The following is a 15,286-nucleotide window of genomic DNA, read 5'->3' as shown; positions in this document are numbered from 1 at the left end:
GAAAAGCATAATAAAAAATCCTAAAAAATCATATATTGTGATATATCAATTAATGTTTCAAAGAAAGAATGAAACTCCGCAATAGTCAATAGTCAAATGTAATCAAAAACTTTTGAATATTGATTATTTGTGTTTCATTTAAAATAAACTGAAATTTAAAACCAGTTTAAAATAGTTTGCTTAAACTAATTTTTAACTTATTTTAGATAAATGATTTTATATAGTTCTCACTTCACCCGCTCGCTAGTCCCACTTCTACTCACACCTACCCGCTTTACCCCAATTGCAAGGTTTCTGTAAAAAAAAAATTATATACTCGATTATAATACGCCGAAAATTTTAGGGGAATTAAATCAGTGCCCAAATTGAAGGAGCTTTTGTTACAACTGTTTGGTTTTGTTTGGTTTGGTTTCGAACATCAAATAATAAAGACATAACCGTAAAAGTATTTTTTAATGTCCTTCTTCTCCTCCTCTCCCCAACTTTTTCCATAATTTTAGAAAAATACCTTTTATTAGTCATAAAGTTAACAACAACAAAAAAAAAAATTGTAATTTTATTTATGCAAAAGCAGTTTTTTGTCTGCCCGAACTAAGAAATGTACGCCAGCACCTAAAACATGGTCACAGAATACGATTACCTTGTTGATTACGCATATACGCAATCAACAAGAGCAGACGTGTGAACGGAAGAAGTTTAATATAGAAAAATAAAAAATAATAGTTTTTTATTTTATTAGTTATTATAATTAAAATAAAAATAAAAAAGAAGACTGAATAAAAACATCACATTGTCAAGATAACATAATATATGGATTTAGAAAGTATTGAGAAATTTGTTGCAGATTTACTTGAAAAACAAAGCAATGCAAACTTAGATGAAACCAAAAAACTTTTGAAAAAACAAGAGAAAAGCTTTGCGCCTTTAACAGCTGCGAACTTGAAAATGTTCACTGAGAGACTTGACAAGTACGAAAAAGAAAATATAGAGAACCTAATAAAAATAAATAAATTCGAAAATGATTTAGAACAAACAAATAAAAAAGTCGTCTCCTTAGAAAATGATTTACTTGAAATAAAAAAATTTATTCAAACTAATGACGATATTGCTTCAGAAAAATTTGAACTTGTGAAATCAAAAACAAAAGAGATAAGTTCAAAGCTAAAAGACAACAGCGAGATATTAAAACTAAAAAGTAAGCTTAGAGAAATAGAAGATAGATCCAGAAAAAACAATCTGAAATTTTAATTTAACTTTTAGAAATGGAGAATAATCTCTCTTCTAATATTAATGCTAAAAATATTGTTTTTAGCGATAATAACTCTGATAATCATACTGAAACCTTATTAGAAAGTGAGTACTATTCAATACCTGAATCTACTCAATATCTCTGTGAGAATAAGAATAAATTTTCAATATTGCATATTAATATTCGAAGTATGAATAAAAACTTCGAGAACTTTAAGTGTTTATTGGGAGAACTTAATCATGATTTTAAAATAATTTGTTTCACAGAAACTTGGCTTAAAGGCAATGAAACAAATTCTAATTTTGAGTTAAGAAACTATACATCAGTTCATTAAATGCGCGATATTTGCGTTGGTGGTGGTATAAGCATATACGTTCACAATTCTATTGATTTTATTCAGCGTAAATATCTTAATGTAAACAATACAGATTGTGAGGCATTATGCGTTGAGATAATAAATAAATTAGCTAATAATTTTATAATCAATGCTATTTATAGAACACCAGCTGGTAGTTTAAAAACATTCAAAACTTATCTGCGCACATTCCTAAACACAAAAAATATATTGCAAAAGCATGTTTACGTAGTTGGGGATATCAACGTTGACTTACTCAACCATGCCTTAAATAGTGAAGCAAAAACTTTTATTGATATTCTTCTCGAATACAACCTTATCCCAACTATAAACAAAGCAACAAGAGTAACTAAAAAATCATCGACATTATTAGATAATGTTATAACTAACAATTTTCATAATAGCCGTTTTAAAACTGGTATAATTAAGACTGATTTAACCGATCATTTTCCTATATTCCTTATTACTGAGAGCGTTACTCTAAATAATGCTACCCACAAATCAACAGTATTCATGAGACAAATCAATGAAAGTTCCATATGCCAATTTAAAAATTTATTAAATAATTACATCGATTGGAATCTTGTACTGCAATCACACGATGTAAATAATGCTTATGATTTATTTCTAAACCAATTTTCTAAAATGTATGATAAGGCATTTCCTTTAAAAGTGAAAGTAATAAACTCAAAGTCGGTTGTATCCCCATGGATGACCAAAGGCCTACTAAAATCATCAAGGAAAAAACAAAAATTGTATGATAAATATTTAAAAAATAAAACTTATAAAAATGAAACTAATTACAAAAATTATAAAAGTTTATTTGAAAAAACTAAAAAACGATCAAAAGTAAATTACTATGCTAAACTGCTTGAAAAAAACAAAGGAAACCCTCAAAAAACATGGAGTGTTATTAGAGACTTAATTGGGAAAAATAAAATTGAAAAAAATAACTTACCGCAAAAACTTATTATTGAGGTGAAAATGATTTATCATAAAGAAGTTATTATTGAGAAATTAAACAATTTTTTTCTTGATGTTGGCCCAAACCTAGCAGCGAAAATTCCAGTTGGTCAAAAAAAATTTGATTCATATCTTGCAACAACTGATTTAATTATGGAAGAACCGATTATAGCCAAAAGTGAACTACATACTGCTTTTAATAGTCTGAAAAAAAATGAAAGTGCAGGTATAGATCAAATTAATGTTAATGTAATTAAATCTGTTTTTGATATTATCGAACCCTCATTATTCCATATTTTTAATCTCTCCCTTAAATCAGGTCATATTCCAGATAAACTAAAAATAGCAAAAATAACACCTATTTTCAAATCTGGCGATGAGACCAATATTTAAAACTACAGACCAATCTCAGTCTTACCCTGCTTTTCTAAACTAATTGAACGCATTATGTACAACAGACTTTATAAATATCTATCTGAAAATAAGATTTTATATAAAAATCAATACGGTTTTAAAAAATATCATTCTACTTACCATGCAATAATTGAATTGGTTAAGCAAATATCAAATGGATTTAATAGTGATTGCTATACAATAGGGGTTTTTATTGTTTTATCTAAAGCTTTCGACACAGTAAATCATGAAATTCTTTTGAAAAAATTAGAAAACTATGGTGTTAAAAATCAAAGTTTACTTTGGTTTAAATCATACTTAATTAACAGAAAGCAATTTGTACTTAAAGAAACAAAAGACTCAAAAAACAACTTTATAACTTGTGGAGCACCCCAAGGTTCTATTTTGGGACCATTATTGTTCTTACATTATATAAATGACTTATATTTATCATCAAAAGTATTAAATACTATCTTATTTGCAGATGACACTAATTTGTTTTATTCTCACAAAGATATTACTGTTCTTTTTAAAATATTTAACGAAGAATTAGATAAGATCAACGAGTGGTTTATAAGTAACCGACTATCATTAAATGTAGAGAAAACAAAATTTATCCTATTCCATAAACCTAGTAAAGCCGAGAATATTCCTCTTAAACTACCCAATCTTTTAATCAATAATAAAATAATTAAAAGGGAATTGACTACAAACTTTCTGGGAGTGCTCTTAGATGAAAAATTGTCATGGAAATTTCATATTAAATATATTGAAGGTAAGATCTCAAAAAATATTGCCATGTTATACCGAACAAAACCTTTTCTTAATAACGAGTCTTTAAAAAATTTATATTTTTCGTTTATACACAGTTATCTTTCATACTGTAACATTTCCTGGGGTAGCACTAATCACACTAAACTCAAAAAAATTTATAGTAAACAAAAACATGCTTGCAGGATAGTATTTGGGGCAAATAGAAAAACACAATGCGAACCTCTCTTACGTCAGCTTGGAGCTTTAAATATTTATAAGCATAATATTCATCAAGTAATGTTATTTATGTTTAAAGCAAAACTTGGGTTTTCTCCAGTAACATTTCAATCCTGCTTTAATGAAATCTCCCATAAATATCCAACCAAATTTTCAGTGAATAACTTTGTGGTTCCCATAAACCTTCAAAAACAAATCAAATACTTCAGCAATAAAATAATTTGTTGCTAACAATCTTCCAGCAGTCCAATAATTTAAAAAAAAAAAAAGTAAAAACGACAAGTAAAAACAAGTAAAACTTAAATTAAGTTCGTACCAAATTCAATATCGGGGACCTTTAGTTTGGAAAAAATTTCTTCCAATCTTTTGTAAAAAACAAAACTTCGTTTTAAACTGCACTTTGCAAAGTTTTAAGGATGATTCAAAACGGTATTTACTGAACATGGAATTCGATATATTAGATTTCAAATACCTTTTTTGAAAACAATTTAAAGGTTTGGACTGAATCGCTTGAAAATAAATTAAATCTTTATCACTTTCTTTAGCTTTTATTAAAATGGTTTCTAACCATTAGTATAAAAGATAACGAAAATAAAATTGTCTTTTTCGTTCATATTTTTGATGATATTAAATAATCAGCCCAAATACTTATGTTTACTATATTGCTTTTTTTTTTTTTTAATTAAACAACGCATGTTTTTTTGTGTTTTTATAACTTTCATGATTTTCTGTCGTTTTTACTTTTTTATTTTTAAAATTATTCTGCTGGAAGATTGTTAGCAACAAATTATTTTATTGCTGAAGTATTTGATTTGTTTTTGTTTTTGTATTTATACTGTCTTTTTGTCTTTTATCATTTATTGTGCATGTAAACTTTTGTGTGACGGGGCTCGGTGATAAGACAACCTGTCTTCTTCTTGCTGCGGCCAGGATTTTTCTTTTATTGTAATTTCTTTTTTGTAATATTTATCAACGGCAAAATAAATAAATAATAAAAAAATAAAAAAAAATAAAAAAATAGGAAAAACCCGCTACTACAACTTGATCGACCTTTTAAATATAAAAAATGATAAAATGTTCCATGACCACAAAGGAAAAAAATTGTTTTCTCGTCAAATTAAATGCACACAACATATTATTTCAGAAAGAACAAACTTTATGCCTACAGAGAACATGCAGAACTACTCCAGAAAAACTTGAAGAATTAACTGAGCTATTCCAGAAGAGGTGTCATGAAACCATACATAAAAACTTGTGAAAACCATATCAATTTTACTTGTCCTTAAATCTTTAAAAACTCCGATTTGTATAGATTTTTATCTTAGTAAGATAATCTTACCACTTTAAATATAAGTTACCGAAGAGTTTACCATAATCATGAAACAAGAATTTTGGTTATGGATACTCAATAACCTTCAAAACGAGGAAACAGACTAAAATTTTTTTTTTGATGGAACTTGAAAACAAGGGTTTAAAGATCACATCAATAAATTTCTGGAAAAATTATAACACAGCGGGTTTCAATAAATGAAAAATAATTGAAGTAAGAAGTCTTTTAAAATATGAAATTTACATTGCCTATTGTTAAGTTAATAATGCTCCAGGTACGAAGGATATGTATATATTTGAACATAATTTTAAAATTTAGTTTCAAAAGACAAAAAATGAAAACTGAAAAACTGAATCGGAAAAACTGTTATGAAAAACTAAATATAGTAAAACGCGTGAAAATTTAGTACATACTAATAAAGACCGCAAAAAAAAAAAAACGTGGCTGTAGTGTACATTGAGATCGATTGTATATGTGCCACAGAGTAAAAATGACTAAAAAAAAGATTCTCTTCAAATTTCGGAGATTATTTGTATAAATTACGACAATTAAAGTAGAAGATGTTAACGTTGTTTTGGTTGCGCTTTTTATTAGTTGCTTGAAACCATAGAATTTTAACATTGATTTTATTTCAGTGTGATCACTTGACCTCATGTAATTAAAATTAGGATCTCTAATTAAAATTGTTTCTAAAAATTAGGTTAATTAGGTTTAGATATCATTACTGAAAATAGGTTAGAGAAATTGTTGCTAAGGTATTTCGAGCCATCCGGTGGGCAATATAGGACACAAAACAATATACTCTTCGTCTTTGGAAGTATTTTTTCAAAACAAACGCTCTCTATTTCGTTGGATTTGAGATCGTTACGTCTTACCCAGTTTAACTTATTAGATATGTAAACGGCAACACATCCACCACGTCTGTTTTATGTATGCTGCTTAGAAATGCATAACCCTCGATATGATATAGTTCACTAGGGTCGTCCTTGCTTATATTTGTTTATATGGGCGAATATGTCAATGTTTTTGTTGCAGTTAAACATATAAATGATGCTAAATGTTCCATAGGCCACGGATATTTAAATGAAAACATTGTAAGCCTTTCATATACAGAATATTTTAAAGTTTCTCCATCACTGAAATAATATGGTTCAAATACATTGGTCCAGGTCATAGTTCTATGTCACCTGATAATAATAACATAACTCTTAGGAAAGCATGTTCTTTTTAGTATAATTTTATTTTCTGGTTGGTATTGCCATAAAAATATTTGTATAAATTTCAACTCAAATTCTATAGTTTCAAGAGATGTTTCAGAATAACATATCAAATTTGAATTTTGCAATGACGTCACTTTAACAGTTATTGTAGCGTAGATTAGAAGTGTAATGTAGATATAGTTAAACATTTTAAGAAAGTATACTTAGATACATGCAATATTTATAAAGAAATCAGCTTTAAATTGTAATATTTCATACGAACCTGGCTGATGGCGTAGAATAAAGTAATAATATGATGTAACTTCCAAATCTATATTATTGTTTTTTCTTCTTTTAAAACTTAATATTAAAATATAAAGTACCCCCCCCCCCCCACACACACACACACACACTACTGTGTGACGTCTAGAAAGACGTCTTTAGTTTGTCCGGATACGACGTTCTCAAGACTTTTATATGAGACCAATTTAGGATGTCTTACGGAGAAGAAATCAAATTTTTTTTTTTTTTTTTTTTTTTTGTTCTTTTTATTTATTCAAAATAAGTTTTACAATATAAGAATGATTAAAATACATATAGTCAGAATTACAATTTTGTTAACGTTACAACAAGAACGCGGATACTCGCAGAAGATCATAAGATTTTGTCATCGAGAACCGCCTAAACAGATTTTAAATAATAAATAATCCTTTAATAATTCATAGACAAATGTTCACACATAAATATAAATATAATTATTTATACATATTTAAACATACAAACATGTAAATAAATATACTTACACATCAATATATATATATATATATATATATACACATACAAATACGCATACATATATACACATACATATATACGTATACGCACAAATACACATACATATATACGTATATATTTATATATATGTATATATATATATATATATATATATATATATATATATATATATATATATATATACATATATATATATATATATATATATATATATATATATATATATATATATATATATATATATATATACATATATATATATATATATAAGTTAAGATAAAAGATTTCGTATATATAAATTACGAAAAAATATTTACTAAGAGTATTAATAAAAAACAAAACAAACTTAAAAATATATCAGAATGTTTTCAACTGAGAAAAGAATTTCTTTCAATTTTCTTTTAAATAAGAAAAAGTTCCATTCATGAGAGAAATCAAAAAGTTTTAACACTATTTTGTTCCATAAAAATGCTCCTCTAAATGAAATACAAAATTTACCAAAATTAGTTTTGAAAACTGGTTGAAGAATAAAATTTTCATTACGCAAATTGTATTTATTTTTAACTTTTAAAGAATATAAATTGTGAAAAGTAATTGGAGATGTGCGAGACTTACATTTAAACATAAAACACAATACATTAAAAATATTAAGTTGATATATATTAAGAATATTCATTTCGTTTAAAAGAGGCTTAGCATGATAAAATCGATGTTTAAAATTAATAAGTCGTGCAACATGTTTCTGTTGGCGATAAAGTGGTTCTAATTTAGTTTTACTTACACTACCCCAAGCCGCATTAGCATAGTTTAGATGGCAATGAATAAAAGAGTGGTAAAGCTGAATTAAAGTATGTTTATTTAGCATGCTTCTTATTTTAAATAGTATTCCTATACTTTTGGAAATTTTAGAGGATAAGTTTTCAATGTGTTTTTTCCATGTCAGATTTTCATCAATTAAAACCCCTAAAAAATTTGTAGCCGTTACTCTTTTAATTTAAATGTCATCTATAAAAAGAGCAGGCAATTCACTTGGTAGAAGATTTTTTTGTAGTATGGATGAAAAAGAGACCATTTTGTTTCTTCAATGTTAAGAGAAAGCTTGTTTAATTTAAACCATTCTGAAATTTTAATTAATTCTATGTTTATACTTTGAAATAGGGTAATTATGTTACTATGAGATAGAAAAAAATTCGTGTCGTCAGCAAACATAATTGTCATTAAATTAGATGCTTCATAAAGATCGTTTATGTAAATGAGAAATAGGAGAGGTCCTAGGACAGACCCTTGAGGAACTCCGCATGTTACATCTAACAAGTTTGATTTCGATGATATGTCATAGTGGACAAATTGCTTTCTATTACTTAAATAACTTTTTAAAAGCTTCAAAACATTGCCAGAGATTCCATAATATTTAAGTTTTTTAAAAAGAATTTTATGATCTATCGTATCAAAGGCTTTAGACAAGTCAATAAAAATGCCTAAAGTAAATTTGGAACTTTCAAATGATTCAGTAATATATTGTGTTATTTGGAGTATAGCGTGTTTAGTGGAGTTATTTTTTTTAAACCCATACTGATTTTTGTATAGGATATTATTTTGAGAAAAATTTTATTATAAAGAATTCTCTCTATAATCTTTGAGAAAACAGAGAGAACAGATATTGGACGGTAATTACCCAGACGGCACATCTGGTTTTAATCTCGGAATTAAAATCCGTATAAACACGTGTTTGTTACGATCCAGGCGTAAACCAGAAACACGTGGATTTCACGGGAAGTTTAACTGGAGTTTTACACGTGTTTTCTAAGGTTTCAAACACGAGTTTTTTATGTTTTAAATACGTGTTTTTGAGGTTTCAAACTCGTGTTTTATGAGGTTTTAAATCTGGTTTTCTATAGTTTAAAACGGACTTATGGCATTTAATAAAGTTTCCAAACGGAAACTTTATTTAATGCCTTAAGTTAGTTCAGGCATAAGTTTTCCAAACTTATGCCTGAACTAACAGCTGTTCAGCACGGTTTAATGATAAACCAAAAATACGTAGGTTTTGTTAGACACGTTTATAGCTTTAAACATGTAAACCTTTTTTTATATATACTACATTATATTTACGACAATTTTGTTGTTTTTATTTTTGTTTTTTAAGGTAAATTATTTTACAATAATACTACGAAGAAAAAATAAACAAAGAAATAAAAAACCAAATCATTAAAAATAAGCTAATAAAAGACGTTTGGCACATGGTTACCATACATAATATTTAATTTCGATTGATCGCCTCTTACGTCATTATAAAATCTAAAATCGTATAACAATATGCTTTCGCATTTTTACAAACAATTCCAGTAGCATCGAATGTTCTTTTTAATTTTTCTTAAAAGTCGGGTCTCGAAATTTACTAATTCCTCAATTGAGGTAACCTGTTCAAATTTAATTTAATTCAAATCTTTATCTAAAAACTATTGCAGTAGCCCAAATTTCTTTTTATGTAATGGTGTGACAATCATTTTACGCTAAAACATGGCATCATCCATGGGAGAGGTTTCGTTTGTCTGACTTTTTGGTCGATCTGTATTGGTAATGGTTTTTGATGATTCGCCTTAATCTATTTAAAAAAAAAACAAGTTTTATAATAAATAACAAAATAAATGACAAAATAAATGATTATCTTAGTTTATTGTTTTGTATTGTACCTAAATAAATGCACTATAAAAAGTGCTGTTTGAAAAAACCAGAGTGATGATTTGATGGAAGAGTAAAATTGCTTTTTTCCTTATTAATCACGCTTGTTTGTGTCTGTACATTTAAACGGAATCGACCCTTCATTCTTCTTTTCAAATTGTTTTTTAGAGCCACCTACTTCAACCTAAATAAGAGACGCCCTTTAAGAATTTATGAAACCCATTAAGAAACATAATTCATCAAATATACTATTGTACTTTTTAAATGTTATAAACTTTTAAATTAAATGCAAATAAGTTATTACTTTGGAAAGACCCATAAGCCCGAGTATTCACAAGTATTTTCATTAGCATTTGTACCAGGATGTAAATCCTCTCTAAATTGATTTTTGCTTATAAATATAGAAATCTTTAAAGGTTGATTCGAAACCATCTCATTTAGGTTTTGTTGCTTGTTAAAGTGCAAATATCTTGTTTTAAGATAAATTAGACTAATAAATACTCAAATATAGGTAATAAATATAAATATAAGTTATACATAATATTTGAAAAAACCAAATGCACACATAGTCCCTGTTCATTAATAGTCACCTACCTTAGTCAACATTAACATTATTATCTTTATTAAGTTTCTGAAGTCTTCTATAAATATATTGTCTTCATCTAGATTATGTGATAACGGTAAAACTCCTAAAAGATAAAATTTGCAAAAACAAAATTTACCAGAAATATTAGTGTCATTTTAAGTTTTTTGAAGTTAAAGATAAATAACTAGAGTTTCAATACAAGTATTTTCATTAACAATTGTACCACCATTAATATTTTTTCTCATTCTCTTTTTCGTTGAACATGTGAAAAACTTAGTAGTTGACTTTTAATAGAATTAGTAAGATTATTTTAGTAGATTATAAGTAAGTAGAAGACTTATAGTAGAATCTTTTCAATTTATGTTTTGTTGCTTATTAAAACCCACATATTCTGGTTTAAAAATGTTATATATATATATATATATATATATATATATATATATATATATATATATATATATATATATATATATATATATATATATATATATATACATACATATATACACACAAACAAAACAAAAAAAGTTCAATATGCGCTAATGCATATCACTAGCCATAGTCTGCTTGATAATAGACCCTTACCTTTATCATTTTCTTGCTGGCTTCGGCTCATGCCATATTTATTATACTGCTGACTCATTTTTGTATTTTCTCAAACAATTAAAAATTAATTTAACATTTACATAATAATTTTCAAATATAAACAATTGATTTACAGATAAGTAAAGTTACTTACGGACAGTATTTTGCAACAAAGTATTACTAGATTTTGCTGTCAATATTGGTAGAGAAAGTTTATTCGATGAAGCATAGGTAGTATTTTGGTGCAGCCTCGCAGCTCGAAGACAAAATTAAACATTCAGGAAATAAATTTCCAGCTAAGGCTGATCGATATTTTTTCATGTATTCTTTCTACTATGCTGAACTTGTTCTTTTCATTTTTGTTAAATAATTATTATTATTAGGATATCCTATAGCATTTAGTACACACACATTTATATAGGAACAACACTAGTATTTTTCAAACATATAACAAAAATAACAATAGTAATAGTAATAACAATAATACTGTTAACACAAAAAATGTATTATATATATATATGTATATATATATATATATATATTCATCGCAGAAATAAACACACATATACAGATACAAATACACACAAATATACATTCCCCCAAATAAACACACATGTGTGTATATGTGTATATATTAGGTATACATAACATATACATTTATTTATAAGTGTGTGTGTATGTATGTATATATATATATATATATATATATATATATATATTTATACATACATACATAATATATAGACTTATACATACACACATATACACATATGAATACATAAATAAACACATACATATTTTATATATGTATTATACATACATATATAAAATATACATTGTATAAATTATATAGATACACGTGTGTATATATATGTATATATATATATATATATATATATATATATATATATATATATATATATATGTATATATATATATATATATATATATATATATATATATATATATATATGTGTGTGTGTGTGTGTGTGTGCATATATATATATATTTATATGATATATATATATTTAAATATATATATATATATATATATATATATATATATATATATATATATATATGTATATATATACATATATATATATATATATATATATATATATATATATATATATATATATATATATATATATATATATATATATATACATGCTAATACTTAACAAAAACTGAATTTATTTAACATATAAGTTTTCTCGACAAATGTTTTTCTGAATGTTCTTGTTACACACTCTAAAACCTTCCGAATAATAAAAATGCAATAAATTAGAAAAATCGCGTGCTTTTAGTAATGGTTTCACATTCGTTGGGAAAACTTCTTATAATTTAATACTCCATTTTTGTAACTGAAAAACCATCACTAAAAACCTAATATCCAAACTGGTTTTTTGGTAAAATAAAGTTGTTAATTTCACGGAATCAAAACCCTATTCTTGACACGTGTTATTCTTAGTGTTTTCGGGAGTTTTAAACACGCAACAGAAACCACGCGTAACTTTTAAACGAGTTGTGCCGTCTGGGTACTAACATTAAGTAAGTCTACACCTTTAAATATTGGTGAAACTCTAGCTATTTTTAATTTATCAGGAAAAATTCCTTGTTGAATTGAACATTTAAATATTTTAAAAAGGATATTTTTTATGATATCATATGAATCAATGACAATGTTTCCATTGATATTATCAGGACCGACTGCTCTATTTAACTTTAGCATTTTAAAAGCTCTATCAAATTCATCAAAAGACAATTCAAAAGAATTTAGTTAAGATATTAAAGGAAAACTACATCTGTTTATTGTTTTGTTTATGTTTCAAATTTTTTTTGCTAAATTTGGTCCAACTGAAGTAAAGAATTCATTCATTTTATTAGCTACCACTCCTGGATCATCAAATATTTTATTATCAATTTTAATAGCTTTAGGTAAAGAGCTAGCTTTCAATTTCTTACTGCCTGTAATTTCTCTTAAAACTTGCCATGTTTGCTTTGAATTATCTTTATATTTTTCTAGTAAATTTATGTAGTATCTTTTTTTTAATTTTTTCTTTGCATTTCAAATTTTTTAGCGTAATTCTTATAAATTGTTTTACTTTCTAATGTTCTCGTTTTTAAATACTTTATATACAACTTTTGCTTAACTTTAGAACTTTTTCTGAGATCTTTTGTAATCCATGGTGACGTGAAATATTTTTTTTTTTTTTTAGTATTTTATGTTTAGGAAAATTAATATCATAAATTTCAAAAAATGTTTTTAAAAACGAATTATAAGCTAAATTAGCATCATTAGAATCTATTTGTTTCCAATGAAGTAAAGATAATTGTTCCTTAAAAGCAGAGCAATTCGCTTCCGTAAAAAAACGTTTGATGAAAGGTTTATTAAGGTGTAGAATTTTTTTGATGTTTGTGTTTATGGAGAAAAAAATGGGAAAGTGATCAGAAACGCCACTTTTAATAATACCTTTTTTTAAAGATAAGTTAAAAACGTCAGTTGTAATTATATTATCTAATATAGAGGCTGATGTTGATGATATTCTGGTAGGCTTATTTATTAACGGTATCGCTCCAATTTCGAAAATGTCATTGTAAAACTTTTTAATATTAGTATTAGTGTGGTATTCAAAACAGTTTAAATTAAAATCACCAATTATGTAGTTTAATTTCTTTTCATGTGAACTTTTTTTAATCATATCATTATGTAAAAAGGCATTAAAATCCTCAATTACGCCATTTGGTGGGCGATAACAACAACTTAAAATTATATTTTTGGCATTTTTAGTTAAAATTTCATTACTTAAAACCTCTTTATCGCCATCAAAAATGCTTAAGTCTGGCCTGTTAATAAACCGCAAGTATTCATTCACGTAAAAAAGAATACCACCACCTTGCTTTTTATTTTTACGCGCTAAAGAAATTAAATTAAAACCTGGAAGGTGGAGATTTGAGTTTTTAACATCATCAGAACTGCACCATGTCTCTGTAATGCATATTATGTTAAAAATATTAGAAGTTTCTTCTATATTACTATGAAAAGTATCAAAGTTTTTTTTTAAACTTCTTATATTAAAATGAATAACATTAAGAAAATCCCTATTAAGATAATCTTTCAATTCATTGTTATAAAAATAAGAGCAGTTTTGCAGAGCACTTGCTTCACTAAAATAATTTATGTCAGGATCGGATTCATTATCAAGTAAAAAATCATTAATTTAAAAAAAGTTAAATGAAATTGACTCAAAATTTAGTTGGTTTGAATCCATTTCAGAATTTAAATAATTTTATAACTATGAATTGAAAAAAAAAAAAAATTTACTTAAAATCGCGTGTGAATAATTTGTTATAAGTAACCTTAGCATACTTTCCTTTACTTCGTAGCTCCTTTGCTTCCGCGAATAACTTTCTTCTTATTTCCATAGTACGTTCGCTAAAATCTTCATTTATAAACAAATTTTCATTCCAGAGTTTTGCCTTTACGAACTTATCCAAAATCGCATTCTTGTCTTTATAGTTTAAAAATTTTACAACAATAGTTCTATTTATTCTTTTAACACCCATCACCTTTTTTCCAACTCTATGGGCTCTCTCAATTTCGATATTACCATTTAAACCCAATTTAGTTTTTAAAATTTCTCTTATTTTACTTTCAGTTTCTTGCCAGGTTTCAATTTCTTTTACTTCTATACCATTAAATCTCAAATTATTTCTGCGACTCCTATCTTCAAGTTCAGCCAACTTATCTTTAATAACGTTATCATTTTCTATATTTATTTTTGTGTCGTTCAGTTGATATACTGATAACATTGCTGTTTTTTTAGAAACATCTATTTCCAATAGTAAATTTTCATATTTGTCACTGACAAATTCAACACTTTTTTTCAGGTCACTTCATTTTTTAAATTTTTATTTTCTTCTTGCATAACTGATATTTTACTCTCTAGTTTATCAATCCTGTCGCTAAATAGCTTCATTATTGTGTTTTCATGAATATCCATAATTTCTTTTAAATGAGTAATTGAAATACTTTTATTAGCCATTTTTAAGTTTAACAATAAACACGTCCATTCACTAAAATGTTCACGGCCGTTTTGATATAAATGAGTGCAGCATAGAGCCACCGAACTAGTTGCATCAATTAGCCGTTTGT

At 26.2% G+C, this 15,286-nt stretch overlaps 1 protein-coding gene and 1 long non-coding RNA gene across 2 annotated transcripts; one reads left to right on the top strand and one right to left on the bottom strand.

The window, feature by feature from the left end:
* Positions 1–1,583: 1,583 nt before the first annotated feature.
* On the top strand, positions 1,584–2,960 carry LOC136079474 (uncharacterized). The gene is made up of 2 exons (XM_065795213.1): positions 1,584–2,359; positions 2,423–2,960. Exons 1-2 carry the CDS (start codon positions 1,584–1,586, stop codon positions 2,958–2,960), a joined length of 1,314 nt encoding a protein of 437 aa, XP_065651285.1.
* Positions 2,961–9,391: 6,431 nt separating this feature from the next.
* On the bottom strand, positions 9,392–11,553 carry LOC136079881 (uncharacterized). Its single transcript, XR_010638303.1, has 4 exons — positions 11,128–11,553; positions 10,261–10,645; positions 9,968–10,140; positions 9,392–9,879 (listed from the first exon to the last, which is right to left on the bottom strand). It is a non-coding gene; the product is annotated as an uncharacterized LOC136079881 (long non-coding RNA).
* Positions 11,554–15,286: the final 3,733 nt, after the last annotated feature.

This window comes from Hydra vulgaris, chromosome 04 (assembly GCF_038396675.1).
Source record: "Hydra vulgaris chromosome 04, alternate assembly HydraT2T_AEP".
Classification (NCBI taxonomy): domain Eukaryota; kingdom Metazoa; phylum Cnidaria; class Hydrozoa; order Anthoathecata; family Hydridae; genus Hydra; species Hydra vulgaris.
This window is presented reverse-complemented; position numbering and strand designations above follow the sequence as displayed.

Excerpts from the sequence above, each read along its gene's own strand:
- LOC136079474 (XM_065795213.1), top strand. The coding sequence starts at position 1,584 with ATGCGCGATATTTGCGTTGGTGGTGGTATAAGCATATACGTTCACAAT. Across the intron at positions 2,360-2,422 it reads TCAAGGAAAAAACAAAAATT|TTTATTTGAAAAAACTAAAA; the intron begins GTATGATAAATA and ends AAATTATAAAAG.